General features: G+C 40.3%; 1 protein-coding gene across 8 annotated transcripts in view; it reads right to left on the reverse strand.

Annotated features, from left to right (window-relative positions):
* Positions 1-23470, reverse strand: part of NEO1 (neogenin 1) — a 290741-nt gene that overhangs the window by 50674 nt on the left and 216597 nt on the right. For all 8 annotated transcript variants that reach the window (XM_090270046.1, XM_090270045.1, XM_090270039.1 and 5 more), the window contains exons 12-16: positions 22876-23014; positions 18084-18133; positions 16330-16477; positions 8900-9010; positions 7502-7696 (exon numbers count right to left, since the gene is read on the reverse strand). In XM_090270046.1, the coding sequence (XP_090126172.1) occupies positions 7502-7696; positions 8900-9010; positions 16330-16477; positions 18084-18133; positions 22876-23014 (643 nt within the window). The remainder of the gene's footprint in view (positions 1-7501; positions 7697-8899; positions 9011-16329; positions 16478-18083; positions 18134-22875; positions 23015-23470) is intronic.

Genomic DNA, 23470 nt, shown 5'->3' on the forward strand with positions numbered 1-23470 from the left:
GGAATGCAGACTGGTGCAGCCACTATGAAAAACAGTATGGAATTACCTCAAAAGACTAAAAATGGAACTGCCTTTTGAACCAGTGATTCCACAGCTAGGATTATACCCAAAGCATCCTAAAACACCCGTCCAAAAGAATTTATGCACCCCCATGTTCATAGCAGCACTATTTACAACAGCCAAGTGCTGGAAACAACCTATTTGCCCATCTGTAGATGAGTGGATCAAATAATTGTGGTACATTTACACAATGGAATACTATGTAGCAGAAAGACAGAAGGAACTCCTGCCATTTGTGACAACATGGATGGAACTAGAGAGATTTTTGCTTAGCGAAATAAGCCAGACAATGAAAGAAAAACACTATATGATATCACCTGATACAGGAGACTATTGAACGACATAAACAAATGAACAAAATTGAACAAGGAACAGAATAACTGTTATCTGGGGGGGAGGGAATGGGGCTAAGTAGGGGAGGGGTTTAGTAAAAGAACTAGTATAAATAACCCATGGACATGGACAACAAGGTGGGGAATGACTGTGGGAGAAGGGGTGGGCTGGTTGGGGGGGGAGCAATTGGGGAGAAATGGGACAACTGTAATAGAAAAACAATAAAAACAAATAAAAAAGTAATAACAAATTACAAAAAGAGAAGAAAAGTGGAAACAATGAAAAAAAATGTGGACGAAGAATTTTTAAAAAGCAAGAGACTTCCTAATATCTGGTTAGCTTTCTGACTTTAAACTGAAGAGCAATTTACTTACACCAAAGTGCATAAAACCTAAATGTTGAGCTCAATAAATTTTTATATATGTATATACCTCTATCCCTACCATATAAATCAAAGTATAAGACATTCACAGCCCCAGAGAAGGGTCTCTCATGGTTCATTCCAGTCAACAACCACCCACTTTTCAAAGGTAATTACTATTTTAATTCCTATCTTGAACTTAGTACAAATAATAACATATTCACTCTTCTATGTCTGGCTTCTTTCATTCAACAAGGTTATCTGCCTGTTTATTACCTGTTTTCCATGCTGTGAAGTATCCTATTATATGAATATTTCATAATTTACTTATCATTCTATTGCTGGACTTGTAGATTATTTTTGCCTTTTGTGGTGATTATGAATAAAACTGCTATAATTTATTATAAACTTCTGCAAACATGTCTTTAATAGACATACTCACTGTTATTTGGTATATAGCCAGGAATGGAATTACTGAGTTAAAGGGCATATATATGTTTAGTTTTTGTAAGATACTGTCAAACAATTTTATAAGTGGTTGAAACAATTTACATCCCATCTAGTAATATCAATGCTCCAATTGTGCTATATACCCTTGCCAGCACCAGGTGCTGTCCATTGTTTGAGTTTTCACCAATACAACAGAAACTTAATATGTGTGATTATTATATTAACTTGCATTTGTATGAGGGTTAATGAAATTGAACACCATTTTACATTCATCTTGGTCATTTTAATATCCTTTCTGAGGTGGCTGTTGAAGGATTCTGCCTGTTTTTTAAAAAATAGCATTGTTTATTTCTTTGTTTGCTTATTTCTCATATTAACCATCTATCATCCACCTCAAATTTTATGTGTGATATAAATTTAGCATAAGGTTCATATTTTTAAAATTTCTACACATTTATACTTTTGATACAGCACCATTTATTGCATTGCCTTGGTGCCTTGGCTGTGTATCAAGTGTGTAAGTTTATTTCTGGGCTCTTTATGCTAAATCTATTTGACTATTTGTTCTTATGTTAATACCCCTCTTCATTTCTATATCTTCATAATAAGTCTTAGTACTTGATGGTGTAAACCCTTCACCTTTGTTCATACAGACTACCTTGAGTATTCTAGGTGTATTTGATTTTGATAGATTTTAGAATCAGCCAGTTACATTTCCCATCCTGTTTCTCTGGAACTTTAAGAAACAGGTAGTCACTGAGAGTTGTAAACTATAGCGCAAACTTGAAATATGCTTCAAACATATTTTCCAGCCTTAATTTGCTCTTGCTCCTTTTCATTGACCTCTCACCCTTCCTCTCCACATCTTTGCTTGCTGGACCTCCATGCAGCTCGACCCTCTGGAACTTATGGTTGTCTCCAGTTCTGAGGTAGTTGTATTCCTTCTTAGTTGTGGAGGGAGACGCAGCGCGTCTGTCTACGCCTCCATCTTGGCCGGAAGTTTTTTTTAGTTATAATTTTATATGATGACTTTTGGTAGGAATCTTACTTCTAAATTTTTTCACCCTTCAAACCTTTAAATGCTGCTTGTATGTAGAATATATAAGCAACTGCAGATTTCTTGGCTGCTGAGCTTTTAAATAAAAATAGTGGAATCAACACTTGTACCACAGTATTAGAAACCATATCAAAGCTACTTTAAAGCTTGGAAATGTATATCTTAAAAATTATTTTTATTTTAACAAAGTAGAATTCTTGCAATTGTTTTTGCTAATTTCATCATAGTTTTAGCCAAAAAAAAAACAAACAAAAAAATCCTTACAATAATATGGCTTAAGAGCTGACTTTAAATGGATTGGACTGAGGCAGCTTTCGGCACTCTTCCAGGTCCCACGTGATGGGCAAAGGTGGACGGCAACTGACCAGATGCCCTGAGATTCAGCAATAAGTGGGACATTTAAAGTCAGCTGACTTTTTATTCAGATACTCAATTATTTTGAGAGAAGGAGGGGGGAGGGGGGAAAAAAGAGGGAGAGAAACATCGATCAATTGCCTTCCCTATGCCCTCTGAAGAGAGACCAAGCCCACAATCCACGCATGTGCCTTGACCGGGAATCAAACTGGTGACATTTTGTTGCTCGACGATGCCCAACTGAGCCACACTAGCCAGGGCCTTGACTGGTGCTTGTGCACAGAAAGGGATGTGGCCTGGCCCTTCCATGAGCCCCTGGGTTTGCTCTGGAACAAGGTGGGCCTAGTGGGACTGAACTCCAGGCTGCGATCAACACTCCTCTGGCCCCAGGGCCTGTAGAATGCCACCATTTCCTGTTTCAGAGTAAAGTGAGGGACTTTTTTCTAGACCTACTGGCCTCCCCTCTTCCAGCCCAACTGATCAGCCCTGGTTGCTAGGCACCTGTTTACTACAGAGATAGAGCACTCAGCGAGGTTTTGAGCAGTTATTTGTGCCCACAGGGCACTGGCAGTTGGTGGCAGAGCTGTGAGCCCTGCCAGCTATGGAGGGCCTGGGGCCTGCCACTGCCACTGCCACAGCCACCGCATCCACCTTCCAGCTGATCCTGGAGCACCTGTGTATGGTTCTGCTGCTGATTTTTGAGGGCTTGAGACAAGTCAAGCCTCTCCATGTGTTCCCCTGGATGATCCTGGTGGGCGCTCTGGTGGTGGTGTCCTTGATAGTACAGAGAAGACACACTTCAAGAAGTGTGAAGGCACTGAGTGAAAGGTGTCCTGCCTGCAATGAAGTCTCTGCAGCACATAGTGAGAATACTGGACCAATGAGAGAAGCCAATGACGCCCTTAAGTCACCTGGGGTGGAGCCCAGACCTCTCCGGTTACAGACCTTGTGCTTGAAGGAGCTGAATAAACAACTGAGCTCGATGCTGTCACTCCAGGACCTGGCTGTTGTAGTGAAAACAGTTCACAAGAGCCAGCTCCTAAATGTTCCAACGTGACCGCTGAGAAGCCCACCTCAAAAACCATGGGGACTGATGGAGAACAACTTCAGGAGAATATACCACAAGGTCTGAAGAAAAACTCTTGTTATCCTGAAAGTCCAGAACTGCACCAAGATGAACTTATGGGCTGGAAGCAGAGCATCCAAGAGAAGGAGGAAGAGAAACGAAGGCTGGAGCTGTCGATCGCACAAATGGAGCGGGTTCTGCAAGGCAGAGCTGGCCAGTCCCTATCCACGGTGGGAAACCTGATGCAGACCAGTCCCAGGCCTAAGGTCCTCAGAGGTCACTTGGCTCACGTCAAGTCACAGGTTGAGAGACAGAGGGAAGCAGGAAATGGGGATCAGTCCGTCCATGGGTCAGAAGATGATCTCAAAGGTGTCCCTAGTGATGCTGACCTCAGTGTGTCCCTTCAATGTGCTGATGAGGTAAATCAGGGAACAGCCAGACAATTGTGGAAGCAAAAGCAAATAAGTGAAGAGCTTGCAGCAGAAATAACAAGTCTGCGAACCAAGAAAGCATCTCTGCAATGTGAAAATTCAACCCTAAAAGATGAGATTCAGTAGCTGAAGCTGAAGCTTCAAACTGCCTGATACATATGAAGATCATCTAACACAGCTCCACAAACAAGTGTCTGAGGCAGGAATGCGCTGCTTAAAAATGGAAGAGAAATGTCTCAAGGACTGGAGAAGTATGAACTCCACCTATCAGATTCTGAACACGTACAAGAAGATAATCCAAGACATGAACCAGGAACTACGAAGAAGCACTTCCTACTATGAAAGGGAGATTCGATACCATCAGGAAAGAGCGGAGGAAGCCCGGATGGCAGCCAAGTGCATGGAGAGAGAGAGTTCCAGGAGCTACAGAGAGAAAATGGTCGCAACAGGCAGATGCTGGCCAAGGCCAAGTCCATGTTCCAGCCTTTCCCAGGTGGCCCTTTTGCTGCTGCTGCTCCACCCACAGCCTGCAGAGGCCCAGAAGTGCCAGGCCATCCCCTGGGTTATCAGGTCCCAGAAAGGAGCCAGGTCACGCAGTAAGAGCTCAGGACGCAGGGTCACCTTCCAGGTTTGACTCAGCTTCCACCGCTGCTGGGCCCTGAGCCCCTACAACCAGGACACAACATCTGCCTGTCTTTCTGTTCCAGTAATTGATTGATCTCTCATTAGTTAAGCTATTCTTACTAAATTGATGCCACCATTGCTCTCAGTAGTACATAGCTTTAGATCTTTACAGTAGTATTACTTAAATATAGATGCATTAATGTAATTCTCATGAGTACAAAATTCCCCAAGAAACCCTTTAGAAATATCTGTTTACTGTATTGTATTCTGATTTACGTGACCACTCACTATTGCCTAAACCACCATCTAAGTTTGATGTGGATTAAACAAAGACCATGACTGTATGTCATGGCTATTATCACAAATCTATGAAAGTAACTTAATATGTACCTGGTTTTAAAAACAATATGGAAAAAAAAAAAAAAACTTGAACTGCATAACACCATATTCAAACTACCTAATATGCTTATTCAGTCCTAAATTCATAGTTTACCCCTAAAATCATAGGATAGGTTAGCCCTATGTTCATAGATTAGAAACCTTTAGATGTCTTTCCTGCACTATAGTTTTTTTCTTATTCTTTACTTAAGATACATTTTATCGTCTAACATTTCTGTATTTTGTGCAGTTAAAATAAGGTTTCTCTTGATGGCATTAAACACATGCACTTGATCTCGTTCTTAAACACACACACACACAATGAAGACACGCGGTCCTCTTCGTTGTTTTCAGTCTGAAGAACATGTATAGTGTTGCAAACTTGAATAAGTATTTTCAATAAATAAGTCGTAGAAAGAAAAAAAAAATTCTGGACTCAAATTCGTTATCAGATATTTGAATGGTAAGCATTTTCTCCTAGTCTGTGGCTCACTTTTTCATTTTATTGGTGTCTTTTCAAAAGTAGAAGTTTTAAATTTTGATAGTCAAATTTATTAATTTTTAAATTTTACAACTTGTACTTTTTTGCATCTCCAGGTATTCTTGCTTATCCCAAGGTCATAAAGACTCTGTCTTATTTTCTTGTAGAAATTTTCTGATTTTAGCTCTTGCATTTAGGTCTGCTTTAGTGTACGGTATAAAATAAGGGTCAAGCAAGGTTCCTTGTCTTTCTCATACAGTTATCTAATTACTGCCATACTTTTTTTGAAAGGACTATCTTATCTTCCCACTAAATTATGTCAGCACTTCTATAAAAGGTCAATTGGTCATACATATAAAGATCTATTTCTGGGCTCTATTTTGCTCCATTAATCACTGACATTATACCGATATCACCACAATATCTTAATTACTGTAGCTTTATAATAAGTCCTGTAGTATGGGTCTTCTAAACTTTATTTTTCATTTCAAAAATGTTTGACTATTCTAGTTCCTTTGACCTTTCATATAAACTTTAGAATAAGTTTACAAATTTCTACAAAAACGTTTACTGGGGAGAATGTAATTTTAATTCTAATTTCCAATTGCTTACTGTTAAGAGTATGAAAATACAACTATTCTGTATATCACCTTTGTATCTTGTGACCTTGCTAAACTCATTTATAGTTTTAGTAGCCTCTCTTTTAGGTTCCTCAGGATTTTCTACAGTAACAATGAGTCTGTAGAGTGCTCAAATATTGGTTTCTAAATATCAATTTCCATAACAGAAACCAGGGTTCCTTGGAGAAATGGCTGATTCAAGGGGTAAGCATAGGAAATACCAGAGCCTGAAACATTTTACCAAGTCAAACAGGAAGGAAGTTCTTCATGAAAGATGAGAAGTGTTAAATGGACAGAGAGGAAAGAATTATAAAGAGACTCCCATTAGCCATTGGCCATTCTTTCACTATGAAAGAGAAGGAAAGCTATTTTTTATTAAAGAATGCTAATAAATGTAGAAGAAATAATGGAATTAGAAAATCACCATTTGTGAAACACCATAGTAATAACTGTTACTAAAGACATTAAAACTAGTGAGTGAAGGTTTGATGAGAAATAAAATATTTACAAAGATTCACAGTATATCTCCCCTGCAGGGTACTTATTAATTATGAAGGAAAAAAAAACTTTATAGTAGAGAAATGCGGCAGGTACCATTTTAACCAAGTGATTCAAGTTAACATTACTAGTGACAGGCTCTCCTGTGCTTCCTAATATGACGCACTGGCAAGAACACAATATACTATGATATTCCTTCCAGAAGAGCACAAGCTGAATATAATGAGGAAATATTAGACAAGTCTACACTGAGGGACATTCTACAAAATATAAATGGTCTATACTTTTCAAAAACGTCATAGTCATTAAAGTAAAAAAAACAACAACACCAAGGAAGTATTCCATATCAAAGAAAACTAATGAGACATAACAAAATGCAACATGTGATCCTGGACAATATTTTTCTTTAATCATAAAGGACATTAATGAGACAGTTATTAAAATATGAACAAAGTCTGCAGATATTGTCTCAGTGTTAATTTGCTATTTAATTAATTGTAGTGTGGTTATGTGAGAAAATGCCCTTGTTAAAGTATTAGTGTGTAGAGAGCCGTCATGTCTGCACTTACTTTCAAATGGTTCAAAGGAAAAACAAGGACGTCTAGAAAGACAGAGAGTGATACAAGCACATGTAGTAAAATGTTAACCTCTGGGGAATCTGCGTGAAGAATATATAAGAATTCTTTATTCTATTTTGAAAGTTTTCTATAAAAAAATTATTACACAATAAGAAGGGGAAAGGAAAGCAATTACCAAGCACAATTACTTCCCTCACTTGGCATACACACCCAGATTTTCGATGGTGTAGTAGCGCTGTTTATAGTCCACCTTGATGGTCTGCGCATGCGGGCTGCCGATGCCATAGCCAATGGCGTATCCTCTGACCACGATATTCTGGTTCTCTGGAGGGGTCCAGCTTACTACAATGCTCGTGACAAGAGGGCGGACATGAAGAGAACTGGGTACTTCAGGAACACGAGTTTCTGAGCAGAAAATTGGAAAAGCAAAATGAGATCCATCTTCCTTTAGAACATCTCATCATCCTTGGGGAATAGTGTTTACTCTCCTGTCAAATTATTTGGTGCTAAGTTTTTTTCCATTATGTCCAAGAATTCAAAGGGCATTTGTCTATAAAGTAAAGTATGGCCCATGGTTTTACTGTATTCTAAGAAGAAAATGAAACCCAAAGAGCCTGAACTATAAAAAACACTGCAATATTGTGGGAGAAGGGGTAGCTGGGTGGGGGGGAGCAATGGGGAAAAAATGGGACAACTGTAATTGAAAAACCAAAAAATAAAATTAAAAAACAAACAAACAACAACACTGCAATATTAATTTGGAGGGGAAGACAAAGAGATCTAAGAACGTCTGCGCAATAGAAAAAAACAAATAAACTGCCTTTTAATAGTTACCCATTCTTCTTGGTCCAACATCTGATTCCCTAACTTACCAGGTAGAAACATCAACTAATTAGAAGCCTGTTGTCAACAGGTCATCAAGGATCATATTACATACAGTAAGAGTATTAGTTAATTACTCTCCTAAGTATGATAATATGACATGTCAGAAAATACGAAGCATTAGAACCATAAATTGAGTTAAATGGAAGGAGACCAAGAGGCTTAAAAAGGTGGCAATTTACAGTTTCTTTCAAGGCATAAACTGCTATCTTAACTTAAAAATGATTAAAGCAAGAGTGAGTGTAAGGACCCAGGGTCTTTTGTTTCCCAAGAGCAGCACCTGTCTCTGACAAAGGTACACACACCCACCCATATGGACTGACTTACTGAATAAACAGGTGAGAAAAAGGGCAAGGTGTCTGGGATAAAGTGAAAAAGGAAACTAATGGAAATAAAGGCAAGATTTACATAGCTCAGCCTTACATTTTACACCACTCATGTATTTAATGGCCTTGGTAAAAGAAACAAACAAGCAAACAAAAAACCAGACTTAAAGCATCTGTACCTTTACATTGGCTCTGGTTCTGCTTAAAGAGACAGTACTCTAAAAGCCACTGGGGAGGAAAAATCCAGGAAACTTGCTGCATTACAGGAATGACAGAAGTATAATACATTAAACCTCACAGATTAAAGCGATATACACCACAAATCTGTGGCTTTCCAGTTAGACTCACTTGACTACAGTTAGTACCTCACTGTGCCAATCCTGCCAGTTGTAGTTCTTACCATCTAAGTCGCTTTCAAAAGTTTCAGCAGACAGCCAGTCAGTAGCCGGGCCTGTGCCATTGACTGTTAGAGCAGCCACTCGAAAATTATATTCAGTCCCCCGATCCAGACCTGAGACCCAAATGACAAAAAAAAAAAAAAAAAAAAAAGACAAGCTGAAATAAAGAGCGTTGGAAAAACAAAAGATTTCTCATTAAGCACTCTCTCATTAAAGTAAATATCTCATGCACCCACTTAGTACATAGATACTACTTTTAAAAATTTTCCTTAAAGTTAGTACAAAACAAGCAATACATAAATACAGCACAGAGGAGCTCCCACCTCTTAATTAGAGGCTGAAGTCCACACAATCTAAGAAAACAGAAGTGAGTAAAGCTCTCGGGAGATTACAGAATTTTAAAAAGAGCTTGAAGGCACTTTAGAGATCAGTGAATGCAGTCCGTTCATTTTGTTACTAAGAAAGCTAAGACCAAAAAGAGGTCAAGGATAATGAAAGTTATAACAAAGAAACAAAGTCAGCTGGTCTTAAAGACACTGAAGACCAGAAAAGAATGCAAGATATAACTCGTATTTCATCTTTTGTTATGGCTGAGGGGTAGACACAGTATGGTGATTACCAGAGGGAAGGCGCTGGGAGACTGGGAGAGGGTAAAGGGGACCAAATATATGGTGACAAAAGATCTATGGGTGGTGGGCACACAATGCAATATACACAGATCATACATCACAGTAATGTACACTGGAAACCTATATGACCTTTTAACCAACATCACCTAATAAAAATAAAAATAAGAATAAACTTTCGTCGTAGGCAGCCGTCCGTCTCGAGAGACGATGGTGTAGCTTCTCAAGAGTCTATCTGCACTGCCGAGAATGACTGTGCAGTCCAACTCAGGAGTGACACGGTATCTGTCTCCTCCCGTGTTGAATCGACATCTTGTGATGACACTGGAGTGTCCTCTCCAGTGAAGCTGAAGCTACAGAGCCTGAGCCTGGGCAGGGTGATATGGAGGGTCTGCTGTTGCCCATGCAGCAGACTCCCCCTCTCTTCGCAGCTGAAGGGTCCAAGGGAAAGACGGAGTCAATACAGCTTGGCTTCAGGTGCGCCGCAGGAGTTGCCGGTGTTGACTACAACGTCAAACCGCCTTAGGGACTCCGGCTCCGGATTTTCTGTCGGGGTTTACTCCCTTAGCCTTTCCCCTGAAGAGGTATGCCGCAAGGCAGCGGAGGTTTTTTGGAGTCAGAGTTTTCCTTCTCTGATAAAGAATAAACTTTAAAGAGATGTAAATCCTATCATGTTACCTCTGTTCTCTGAGCCACACCATAACCAGAGAAAAAACTTTAAACACCAAACACAGCCTAGAAATCTATTTCTCAACAGCCTACCCACCCTTAAGTATATACAAGAACTAAAAAAGGAATAAAGTCTTTTTATTATTAATCTTTCATATTTACTATCAGCTAATAAAGTACATGATTTACCAATGTATCAAGGGCAACAGAGATCCACATGTAAAAGTCTACCTTACAAAGTCAATTCAATATTCATATACTCATGAATCTTCTTCTTTTTTAAAATTGTTAAAATACACATAGAAGTTACCATTTGAACCATTTTTTAAGTGCCTAGTTCACATGCATAGCTTTTTAGATCATTTAAATTACAGACATTGTGACAGGCCTTATTAGGATTATGAAAAATTATGCTACTTCCCCATATCCAAATACTGGCATCTTTGGCCAGGAACATAGTACAGAAATTCCAAAGAGAGAGCTACTGAGAGAGAACTTGGCCAGGATGAGCCCTGACTCAGTTAATCAATCCTGTTACACGGTATCAGAGGAAAGATGGGAGATTTTGTTCTCTGCAGACCATCCTGATCTATTTGCCTACAAGAAAGCAAGAAGCAAAATTGAAGGAGAAGAAAAATGGCTAGGCCCAAGTCACTTTGGCTGTATATGTATTTACAACTGTTAATAGATAATAGCCTGGATTAATAACCTGGACTAGCAGCAATCAGATTACCAAGCCCTCCCCTTCGGGGAGAGTGAGAATGTAAGAGAGTGAATGAGCAAGTGGGAGAGTATACGAGCATGTGCAAGCAAGAGAGACCCGCGTGTAAACAGGTTAAGGGTTCCTCTTCCCCAGAGTAACCAACACAGCTCATAGACTAAAACGAAGGCACACAAATCATATTATAAAGACATGGCAGAATATGTTAAGTGCTCTAAATGGTACAAAAAGAAGAAACAACAATTACTTCTGGCTAAAACTTAATCATATGCTACTATTCAATACAGGATCCTGGTAATGCATATTATTCTCTAATACTTACCAAGCTTCAAGGTAATACTTCAAGAGAGCAAAGATCTCCGTTTTTGCTCACTGTTATACACCCAGTGCTAGCCCATGCCAGTATAAATTGAATAACGTCTGTTAAACAAATGAATCAATCTAAATATTATTTTTAAATGCAAGAACTTTCTTGACAAAGAAAAATCTTTTACCATAAAAATGGTATTTTCTTACATACCAAATATTTTATTGAGAAAATGAACAAGTGTCCTCATAGGCAAGAATTGTACTGTTATTTTTATGTTATTAGCAACAAGAATGATGTCTGCTATACAATAAATATCTACTTAAAAATTCAAAATAAAAGCATTAGAGGTGAGAAAAGTTATTTACTATATTTGGAGTAAAAATCAGAAACTGACTTTTAAGAATATCTGTGAGCGGCTGACTCAGCAAGATGGTGTAGGCAGACATGGCTCTCCTCTTTGCACAATCACATCAAAATTACAACTAAAAAATGTACAGAACAATCATCAGTCAGATTGTCAGAAATCGAGTTAAATGCAAGTTGGACAACTATAGAATTAAAGAAACCACATCCATCGAGACAGAGCCCAGCAAGCTGGTGCCATAGTTGAGACTCCATCAACCTGGCTAACACTGTTTGCCCTGCCTTGGAGATCACTAGACACTCTGCCCCACCCAACTTACCACCTACCCACGCTGCTTTTCCATGTGAATGGCTGGTGTTGGCTCATGCTTCACAATTTCCTAAATCCTCTCAAACAAGCAACAGCTGGCTTCAGTAAGCCGTAGGCCTGACACTAGCAGCAGCCAGCCTAGATTCACAACTTGGCTTCCCCTGGGAACATCCAAGTCCAGCACAACTAGCAGCCAACTCAGACTGCTTTATAACTCAGGCAGGGTGCTCCAGCAAAACACAGGTGGGGGTTGACCTTGGCCTGCACCACCCAGGAAACCCCAGGGCCAGCACACCCAGTGGACAGCTATAGACCACATGGGAGCACTACCACCCTGCCACTGCATAGCTGATCCTCCACGGAGCGTGGACGCTGGTGGTCAGTGGTCACAGCCAGTCCCTGCAGCTGAATGGCCTGGGTAAATGCCTCCTAATGCTCTGCCAACAGCAACCAAGGCTCAACTACAAAAGGAGGGTGTACTCAGCCTACATGAAGGGCATACCTCGAGTACCCAGCTTGGGTGATAGGGGAGGCTGTGCCACTGGACCCTACAGACAACTACTACATTAGGCCACACTACCAAGACACAGAGTCAAAGCAGCTCTATCCAAAACACAGAAATAAACACAGGGAGGCTGCCAAATTGAGGAGGCAAAGAAACATGGCCCAAACGAAAGAACAGAACAAACCCCAGAAAAAGAACTAACCGAAATGGAGACAGTCAACCTGTCAGATGCAGAGTTCAAAACACTGGTGTTAAAGATGCTCAGAGAAATGACTGAGTACTGCCACAAAATAAAGAAGTGAAGGTTATATAAAGTGAAATAAAGAAAAGGGAACCTACAGTGATGGGGAGGAATCTAGGATTCAAATCAACAACTTGGAACAAAAGGAAGAAATAAACATTCACCCGGAACAGAAAGGAGAAACAAGAATTGAAAAAATGAGGAGAGGCTTAGGAACCTCTGGGATAACTTTAAATGTACCAACATCTGAATTATAGGGATGCCAGAAGGCGAAGAGGAAGAGCAAGAAATTGAAAACTTATTTGAAAAAATAATGACAGAAAACTTCTCTAATTTGGCAAAGGAAATAGACATACAAGTCCAGGATGCACAGAGAGTCCCAAACAGGTTGGACCCAAAGAGGCCCACACCAAGACACATCATAATTAAAATGCCAAAGGTTAAGGATAAAGAAAGAAGCGTAAAAGCAGCAAGAGAAGTGAAGAGAGTTACCTACAAAGGACTTCCCATAAGACTATCAGCAGATTTCTCAAAAGAAACTTTGCAGGCTAGAAGGGGCTGGCAAGAAGTGTTCAAAATGATAAAAAGCAAGGACATACAACCTAGGTTATTTTATCCGGCAAAGCTATCATTTAGAATGGAAGGACAGATAAAGTGCTTCCCAGGCAAGGTAAATCTAAAGGAGTGCATCATCACCAAGCCATTATTATTTGAAATGTTAAAGGGACTTATTTAAGAAAAAAAAGAAAATCAAAACTATGAACAGTAAAATGACAATAAACTCACAACTACCAACAAGTAAATCTAAAAATATAAAACAAAAATGAACTAAGCAAACAATCAGAACAGGGACAGAATCATAGGTATGGGGATCATTTGGAGGGTTATCAGCTGGGAGGGGAAGGAGGAGAAATGGGGAAATGGTGCAGGGATTTAGAAGCATAATTGGTAGGAACAAAATAGACAGGGGGAAGTTAACAATAGTGTAGGAAAGGGTGAAGTCAAACAACTTATATGAATGACTCATGGACATGAACTGAGGGGGGTGGGGCTGCTGGAGGGAAGGGGGTATAAGGAGGAGGGGGGCAAAGGGAAAAGAAATAGAGACAACTGTAACAACATAATCAATAAAATATAATTAGAAGTTAGAGAAAGACAATTATGTACTCAAATAAATGTAATAAAGATTAAAAAAAGAGAACATCTGTGAGCAATTTTACTGTAATGCTCCTCCAGTGAGATTTCTCAGCAGTGCCCATGGCAGGAAGGAGAAGATGGAGACCATGGAGACACACATTCACCTTCTCCTATTCTGAAAGCTGTTCCATCTATGAGATGAGAGTTAAGGAGAAAAGTCTGCTGGATTTACTTGAGTGCATTGTTTCAATGTCAGTTGCTGTCTCAATTTTTAGAAACTCATAAAGATGGAAAGACTCATATTTTTCACTCCAAATCTTGGTTCTAAAAGAACCTGGCCTCTGGAGGCATAGGAAAATGGATGATATTAAGCTCCTCCTATCCTTTCAATGTCTACCCAGGAGGGAAGCAATACACGGAAAGTTTACAGTTCCCCAAGGATGATAAATTAATTCTCAGGGCTTAGATAATGACAATACCCCCAATTTTTGTCGTTCTTGTCTACCAGCTCTGCCAGAAACCCCGAAAGGATTTCTTAGGGGCCTCTGTCTGTATTCTTTGTCAGCACAGTCCCAATATCCAAAGAGCAAAAAGCACTTTACCTTCCTTCCATAGTCTCCTGCAAAGCGAACTTGCTCTTGCTAAGCCAACTGAATTTCCCCTACTTGAGGAAGGGAGAGGGGGACACTTTGTTATCTATAGGGGGAATCCATAGAGATGCATCAGGCTACACCACACTTGCTCTATTGCACAGAAAGGAAAAACTATACAAAAGGAGCTATCCAAGACAGAATTTTCTAAACCTTTGTTGTCCATTGTAGCAAGATGCACTGCTACAGCTACGCACAGATGTTGTTTCAGACCATGTATACACAAGTAGTGTTGTAATCGGGAGCATGCTTCCCCCGCCCCCTGGAAATGGGGGAGGGGCTGCAGCAACAAGGACAGCGCATGAGCACCAGATGCACTGTGGCTGCCAACCAGCATACCTAGCCCTGACGACTGATGTACAGGAACTGGGCAGGGGATTCTGAGGGAAGGCTTTAAATAGAAGAGCGTTTGGAAACGCGGCTCTCTTGGATTTTCTCCTCTTTCCTGGCTGTGCGGCGGCTGGAGTTCCTGGGCCCTGGCCTTGGGGACTGCATGGTCTGGGAACATTCCTGGGGCCCCTCCTGGAGTGCTCCAGGGCCTGCCTGGAGCACAGCAAGCACTAGGCCAATAAGGGGAGGAGAGGAGGCTTGGGCTGGCTCACCTGGGGAGTATGGCTGGGCAGCAGGGGAATCTGCAGGGGCAGCGGGCCTGTTGCCCATACTTTCAGCGCGGGCCTGTCGGCAGCAGTTAACTGCCGCTGCCTGTCCCACCTGCTCCAGCCCGGCAGGCTTAGGGGACTGGCTGGCGCTGGTCCTGGGGGTAGTGCAGCAGGAAGAGAAGTGTTAAGGGGGAGGAGGCCGGGGCCAGCGGACCCTGGATGCCCCTCCTTCTTCCACCTGAGGAACAAGCCTTACGTTCTCCCCCCACATGGGAAGTCACAACAGGATCTGGAACTGTGCTGCATGTGACACACCAGAGGGCAGCAGCTGGAGGAAAAAGACAGGATGCCTAGATGCAGACTCTGAAAGATGCCTGAAGGCAGACAGCAACTGGAAACCAGCTAAGCTATCCATGTTTCATTTTTTAAAAGATCTTATTTATTTATTTATTTATATTTTCAGAGAGAGGGGGGAAGACAGGGGGAAAGAGAGAGAGAGAAAAATCTATGTGTGAGAGAAACATCTGTCAGTGGTCTCTCCCACACCCCCAACTGGGGACCTGGCTCACAACCCAGGCATGTGCCCTGACTGGGAATCAGACCAGCAACTGAGCAACCGTTTGGTTTTCAGGCTGGGGCTCAATCCACTGAGCCACACCAGCCAGGGTGTCATCTGCATTTCTTAAAGGATGAGACTTTTGGGTGGGAGAAGAGGTTCTGGCACAACCTTAACTGAGCTGGCAGAGGGTGGCAAGGTGATTTTCTTTGCATGTCTTAAGAGGAAATGGGCTTTGAAGCAGGAACTGCCATTATTTCAAACTGTATAGACTTTGAGTAAAAGATTCCTTTCCTTTCCATTGAACTCCGCCTCCAGAGTTTTTGCCTACTGGTGACCAGCAGTAGCACCTCACTGGTTGTTTGGTAACAGTGTCAATTTTATAAAAATCATTTTGTATACTCTGCTACAGACTAGACAGCAGATTCTTTGCTTACATAGCTTTAACTTTTTTTCAGCTTACAGAAAAAGCAATATATATATTTTAAAAAGCAGAGGAAACAGAAAAACACAAATTAGGAAAGAAAGCTCAAACACAATCTCACCATTCAGAGATGGCAGAACTTGTAAGGGTGTTTTCCATTAACTTTTATCAAATCAGAAGTAGAATGAATATTACAAATTCTTTTGAACCATTTTTACTTTGTGTGGGTCATCAGCTCAGTGTTGTAATTAGACTAGCATAACTCAATGTGTGAGACAGATAACCACCTCCCAGCTTTTGTCTATCTGCAAAGCAGCTTACCTTCAATGAGCTGAGACAGCTGTGTACCAGTTACCAAGGTCTCAGTGACATCACTCTTTCGGGAGGCTTTTCGGTAGCGAATTTTGTAGCCAATAATCTTCCCATTTTGTGTGGCTAGAAGAGGAGGCTGCCAGTGAATCATAATACTCTGGAATAGAGAAGTTTATAGGGAAAAGATGAAGTATGTCAAAGGCTTGGCTCTAATTTTTATGTATTATGATCCTAAACTTAAAGAGGAGGAAAAAAAGGCAGTAGGATATTCAGAATTTTATTATTTAATAATCACTCAAAAATACTTTTTAATTAAAAAACCCCCAATGATCAAATTGGGAGATTATATTTGCAAGCACTATGCTCTTGGCCTTTGATTTTTCCAGGTATTTTGCCAGAATAAAGACACTGGGCAAAAGTTTCAAAAAAGATTTCAGAAGAAAATAATATATAAGGTCAGGACACATGGAGTAGAAAGTAAACTATTGATATGGGTAAGGTTCCCTTCCTATCTCAATTGAGGGACAGCTGAAATTAGATAATTTCTGTCTAACTCTTTAAAAAGGGGATCAGCTGCTTGTTTTTTTAAGGAAAAGCAGTCCAACAGTACTTTCTGAAAGGACCAAACGTTTCAGATGTCTATGTAGCCAGATGGGCCTCTGGGCCTTTTGAGAGATATGCATGCCTTAAGTGTACAGTGAACATGACTAAGAGGGATGGTTTCAGCATCAGCAACCATCAGACATTCAGACTGGGCCCATTTGACAGGCCTAAGGGCCTATGCTATGATAAACGACTTCCTTCTACCTAATCACCAAGGTTCTGAACTGTTAAGCTCTAGAATGGAACAATTTTCATAACAGTAGCAATATATGAGGTCTGTCCAGGAGGTATCTGGCCATGTAATATGAAATTTATTAAAGAAGATACAAGAAACACTGTACACAGGACAATGACACCTCAATCCCCTTCGAAGTAGGCACCTTGAAACCTCACACAGTTCTCTCAGTCACCATCAGCTACCCCATCATATTTTTCTGAGTCTCATCAATGGTCTGAAATCTCTACCTTTTCAAGGGTAATTTTAGTTTTGGGAAAAGCCGGAAGTCACAGGGCACCAAATCTGTGCTGTAGGGGGGCTGAGTCACCTGGGTGATTAGATGTTTTGCCAAAAAGCTCTGCATGAGACGTGATGCATGAGCAGGTGTGTTGTCCTGATGAAGCTGCCAATCACCAGTTGCCCACAGCTGTGGCCTTCTGAATCATCCAAATAGTTTCCACAGAAGATTGTTTAAGCTTAATGCAAAATTTGATGCAGATTCATTGCTTTACTCACTCGGTCATTCTGAATGTGATGGCCACACAGTACAACATGCTCACTAAATGACATTTACCGCCCCCACTGACTAGTACAGTGAGGTCCTTGTTGTTCACACATGTGCATTCCAGTGACTCTCCTTGGCTGAAAACTGTTCTCATTATATTAACAGTGGGTAGACTTTTTCTGGACAGACCTTGTATTTACAGACAGACCTTGTATTTAGAAAGGCTGAAGTAATTTTGGCATCAGAGAAAGGCGGTAAAGTTTAAACAGATAAACTTAAGTTGGCTTCTAAGCTCACCTTTACTGGCAAGTATGATAGCTAGGTCACCTTACTTGCTGAGAATGATTGTTTTGACTTAGAATCTCCCTCCCTCTCCATAAGCCCTTCTGAGTTAATAATATACCAGTAAAAATGAACAACAGCAATATAAAGTTTTACCTTTGAATTTCTTACTTCTAAAGACAGATTCTGGGGAGCAGCACTGGGAACTGGGAAGGCAAAAGAAAAAGAAAAAAAGAACATAATTTTTTTCAATGACCTATCATTTGACTCCTCTTGGATAGACTTTACACAAATGCACATCTCAAACACTGATTATGCAACCTGAAGGTCTAAACACAGCTGTCAGTACCCTTGTGTTGATAGTATTATGTACCTTTGAGAAGTCAAATACTTATTTCAAGGATGCAACTGATTACAAACTTTTCTAGACCCCAGATACATTCTAAACTTTTAACATTCTTTTGATTATTCTTGTTGATAGGATATTTTTATTTTGGGGAATAGCCACAAATTTTCTGGAAACAAGTCTAATGAATATGGCAAGTGAATAAAATGGGTAATGGATGAATCCAAAATGTGATGTACACAAATCAGTGATCTTGGCTTTCTTAGAGGAGTTCCAAAACTGGTTTTGAAGGCAGTTTCCAAGTAAAGCAAAGAAATATTTAAGCAATGACAGCTTCAATGAAGTGACCATCTGGCTCTCAAGACAACTGTATAGCAGGGAACACTCATCTAGATGTGAGAAGTTTGGGACTGTTGCTTAAACAGCTGCACAACTTTAGTTCCTCACATATTAGAACATGTGATGGGCATCTCAAAATTTATGGTCCACACACCCTCCAGCATTCTCCTTTGTAGAAACTAATCAAGCAAAGAGAATTTAAGTGATCCTCATTACCGTCCTCTCTGCTCACAAAATGCTGACTCTGGTTTTCTCTTCTAATCCATCTATGGAATCATCTCTTGCCATTTCTCTGACACTTGGTGACCAGGTATATAACTAAGCACTTACTGTGCTATAGGCTTCTGGCGGAACAGAGACTATTTCTTGCTCAATGTATCTTGTACAAAGTACATCAGGCCGCAACCTGAGGGTCTGGAGTAGGACTTAGCCACCTATACTGTGAATGGCTCCAATCATCTCCCTGTTAAGAATCTTGACTCAGCTGCCAAGGCACCCATGTAGTTGCTGTTGTAGTTGCTGGCGCTGTCTTCATCATTATCATAGCTAATATTTACTTCATGCTCTTACACGACAGGGACTTACAACAGTCCCACACAGGGGCTTCCATTATTATTCATGTTATAGATGATGTTCAAATCTCTGGCCCACAGTATTTGTTTTAGCTAATGTAGGAAACCAAATCTGCCTTATTCCCAAGTGCTGCCCTTAACCACCATGCTCAGACAATTCAGTTCTCTGACAGGTATTATAGCTGACATGCCAACCCACTTAGTGTAGTTAAAACCAATTCACGTGTACATTTCAAAGCCCCTTAACTTTTCTTAAAAGTCTTGACCAACTGGCTTATTTAGCTGGCTAACCAAACTATAGTTTATATTTACTTTTCCCAGTTTATCTTGAAAAATGTCAAACACACAGAACACAATGGCAAGCATTATACAATCAACACCATATATTCTTTTCCTGAATTCACCAAATGTTAATGTTCTGCCATGTCTGTTCTATTTCTCTCACTACATTCACACATACATATTCATCTATGTACAGATTGTTTGAGTCATCTAAGAAATAGTCGCAGTCACCATGATACTTCACTTCTAAATACTACAGTGTATATCTCCTAAGATCAAGGACATTCTCAAACAAAACTAGAATACAATGATCACTTTCAGAAAACTTAATCTTAACACAAAATATTATTTATCTAATATACCTAATAACACATCTAATACTATGCCTATTTAACATAAAGTAAATGTATCAGTAGTGCCCTTTATTTCTTTTTACTCCCAGATCCAGGAAACAGTAAAAGATCAAACCTATTTTGTATTATTTCATGTGTCTTTAGTTTTCTTTAATCTAGATTCTAGAATGAGTTCTAATCTTTTCTTTTTTCTTTCATGAGACTTTTTTTTTAAGAATCCAGGCAAGTTTATTATTTTTTCCACAATTTCCCCCAATTTGGATAAATCTGATTGCTGCTTCATCACAATCAGATCCCACTTAAACATTTTTCACAGGGATACAACAAAGGTGAAAACAGGCATTGTGTCTTCCTCGATGTCCCGTCTCAGTCAGGACACACATACTGTCAGCCCGCTCTGCTGTTGCTGATGTTATGTTTCAGCATTTGCTTCCAGGAGTCAAACCACAGCTTCTAAAGCATGCATGTTTATATATAAAGGGTATATGCACATACTTGAATGTTTTAGAAAAAAATATTTTTAACATATTGAATTTAGGTGAGTTTCATTAAAAATACATATACTTACTAAGAACAATAAACTTATTTTCTGTTCTATTCTAAAAATACCTATTTTTAAATGCTGGTCTTGACTTAATCTCTTTGGCAAGCTGTAGTCTGAAAAGTACTCTTCTAGGTAATGAGTATATAGATATATATATAACCAAGCTTAGAAATGCAGTCACAGGTGATAAATGAAACTGTCCTAAAACACTGAGGAATTAAAAAGACCTGTTTGGCATGCAAATATGATTGATAAGTAGAGCAAGGCTAGCCTTCGCACAGCCCTTGAACAGTCTGTGTTATTAATAATATTTACTTGGATAATTTGGATAAATTATTTATACAAAAGCCCCTACTAAAAAAAAAAAAAAAAAAAACACTGAGAAGCTATTTAGTACCTCACACTACCACACTCTATGATCTCTCACTAAATCTTTACAGCAACCCAATGACTTTGGGTTTTGTAAATTATTTACATTTTTACATTATGGAAATATACTCAGACATGTTAAGTGACTGGACCAAAGTTACGCCACAAAAAAGGGGTTCTGGGATCTGAACAGGATCTTCTTGTCATCAAAACCCAAGACCTTGAGCAAACAAACACAGGAGACTTCCAGCCAAGATGGAGGCCTAGACTGACACGCTCCGTTTCCCTCCACAACTAAGAAAGAATACAACTACCGCAAAACCAGAAATAACCAGAAGTTCCAGAAAATAAATGGAACTCCAGCATATGAAGTTATAAAGAAGTGGTGCTCATCCGGACAGGTAGGAGGGGCGAAGCCGGGGAGAAGAGGTCAAGCTGTGCTGTCAGCGGCAGCAGCAGTGACGGGTGGTGGGACGGTGGTAAGCACAGACACCCATATTTAAGGGGAGGTGAGAAGCACCTGAGGAGCACCCCTGGCTGCAGACCAGACCCATCAGCTTGCGATTCCAAAGCCGGGGGAGGTGGATCTCCATTGCCTTGGACTGTGAGGCCCAGAGGGGGTGGGGACAGAGGAGAAGGCTCCTGGTCTCTCAGCGGAGAATGAACGGCAGGAATCCATCTTGACCTCCATCCCCACAGAAAACACCACAGTGTGGTGAGACGGGTCGCCCAGCTGTGACGAGTGCACGGGGCTCTGCCCCCTAATAGCATAGGAGGTGTGACAGCCCTGCCCAGGAAGCAAAGGTAAACACAAAACGGTCAGGATGGCACAGATCATGATAGGGAACCTGGTGACGCAGCTGACCAGACAGCAAATATCTAATCTAACGAAGCAGCAGATTGGAAATCTTTCTGAGGCTCAGTTTAGAGCTTTGCTTATAAAAATGCTTACAGACCTGACAGCAGATCTTAAACAAGATGGGGAAGGAATGAAGGCTAGTCCTGCGGAAATGAACAAAAACACATATGAAACTAGTGGTGAAGGCAAGAAAACCAGGGATCAAATCAACAAATTGGGACATAGGTAAGGAACCAACAGTCACCCAGTGCAGAAAGAGGAAACGAGAAGTGAGGAAAATGAGGAGAGGCTCAGAAACCTATGGGACAGCTATAAGCGGGCCAACATCTGAATCATAGGGCTGCCAGAAGGTGAAGAAGAACTAGAAATTGAAAGATTATGTGAAAAAATAATGAAGCAGAAACTTCCCTAACTTGGGGAAGGAAACAGACTTACAGGTCCAGGAAGCACAGAGTTTTCCAGAAAAACTGAACCCAGGGAGAACCACACCAAGATACATTATAATCAAAATGTCAAAAATTAAGGATAAAGAGAGAATCTTAAAAGCAGCAAGAGAGAAGAGAATTACATACAAAGGGGTGCCAATAAGACTCTCAGCTGATTTCTCAAAAGAAACTCTGCAGGCAAGAAGGGACTGGCAAGAAATATTCAAAGGAATCAAAAGCAAAAACCTACAACCATGTTTACTCTATCTAGCGAAGCTGTCATTCAGAATAGAAGGGCAGAGAAAGTGCTTCCAGGACAAAGGAAAACTGAAGGAGTTCATCAGATCCAAACCACTGTTATATGAAATGTTAAAGGAGAAGGAAGATTAAAACTATGAACATTAAAATGAAAAGTGTATCACAACAACCAACAACAGAAGCTAGGGAATTGAAACAAAGGCAGACTAAGTAGGCAACGAAAGAGGGAAAAGAATTATAGGTATAGGGAACATTTTTGGGGGATGTCAGCAGGGAGGGGGAAGAGAGGAAAGGGAGGGAGATGGTACAGGAATTAAGAAGCATAGTAGGAGGGAGTGGAGTAGATAGGAAGATGTTGAGAAGAACTATATGCACAACCAATGGACATGGACTTAGTGGGGGAACAACTTGAGGGAGGGGGATCACTGGGTGACTGGGTGGAGGGGACCAAAGGGAAAAGAAATTGGGACAACTGTAATAGCATAAACAATAAAGCACATTAAAAAAACAAAACAAACAAACAAAAAAACCCCATGACCTTACTACTAAACTACCAGGGCCTCCAAGCACAGTATTTTGTTCCAAAGGAAGAAAGACTCACCATCTGACAATGTCTGAACAGCAACATCTTGTGTGGAGACTCCAGGACCATGTTTATTGTAGGCCACCACCCGAAAACTATACTCTGTATATTTTTTCAACCCATTAATGGTATGGGAGTGACTTGAAACATCAACATCCTTGAATAAAATAAAAACAATTTATATATATACAACTCATACAAAAAAAGTCACAAAAAGAATTAACTACAAAAATTCTATACTTGACACAATGAAGATTTTTATCCTTTATATAGAATGTTATTTAACAGTCAAAGCAGATTAATCATAAACACTGGCAATTTACTAAGAACTAAGTGTCTGGTGTTTAGTGACCCTTGCTGGTAAAAACCACAGAATAAACCTTGGCACAAAGAAATAGAATCTGTCAATTTTTCATTTCCTATGCCCCCGCCCCCTGATTTCTAGACTAGCATACATGGAACTCTGGCATGCACAGAGTTTTGGAAATACAGTTCAACTGTACTATTCCAATCAATGGATTGAAAACTGGCTTCATAAAATAACTTACGGTGTCAGATGGGTCCTAGACTTACTGGGGTGATCACTTCATAAGGTATATAAATGTCTAAGCAC

The sequence above is a fragment of the Furipterus horrens genome, unplaced genomic scaffold, assembly GCF_987537825.1.
Source record: "Furipterus horrens unplaced genomic scaffold, mFurHor1.1.pri manual_scaffold_3, whole genome shotgun sequence".
Lineage (NCBI taxonomy): Eukaryota > Metazoa > Chordata > Mammalia > Chiroptera > Furipteridae > Furipterus > Furipterus horrens.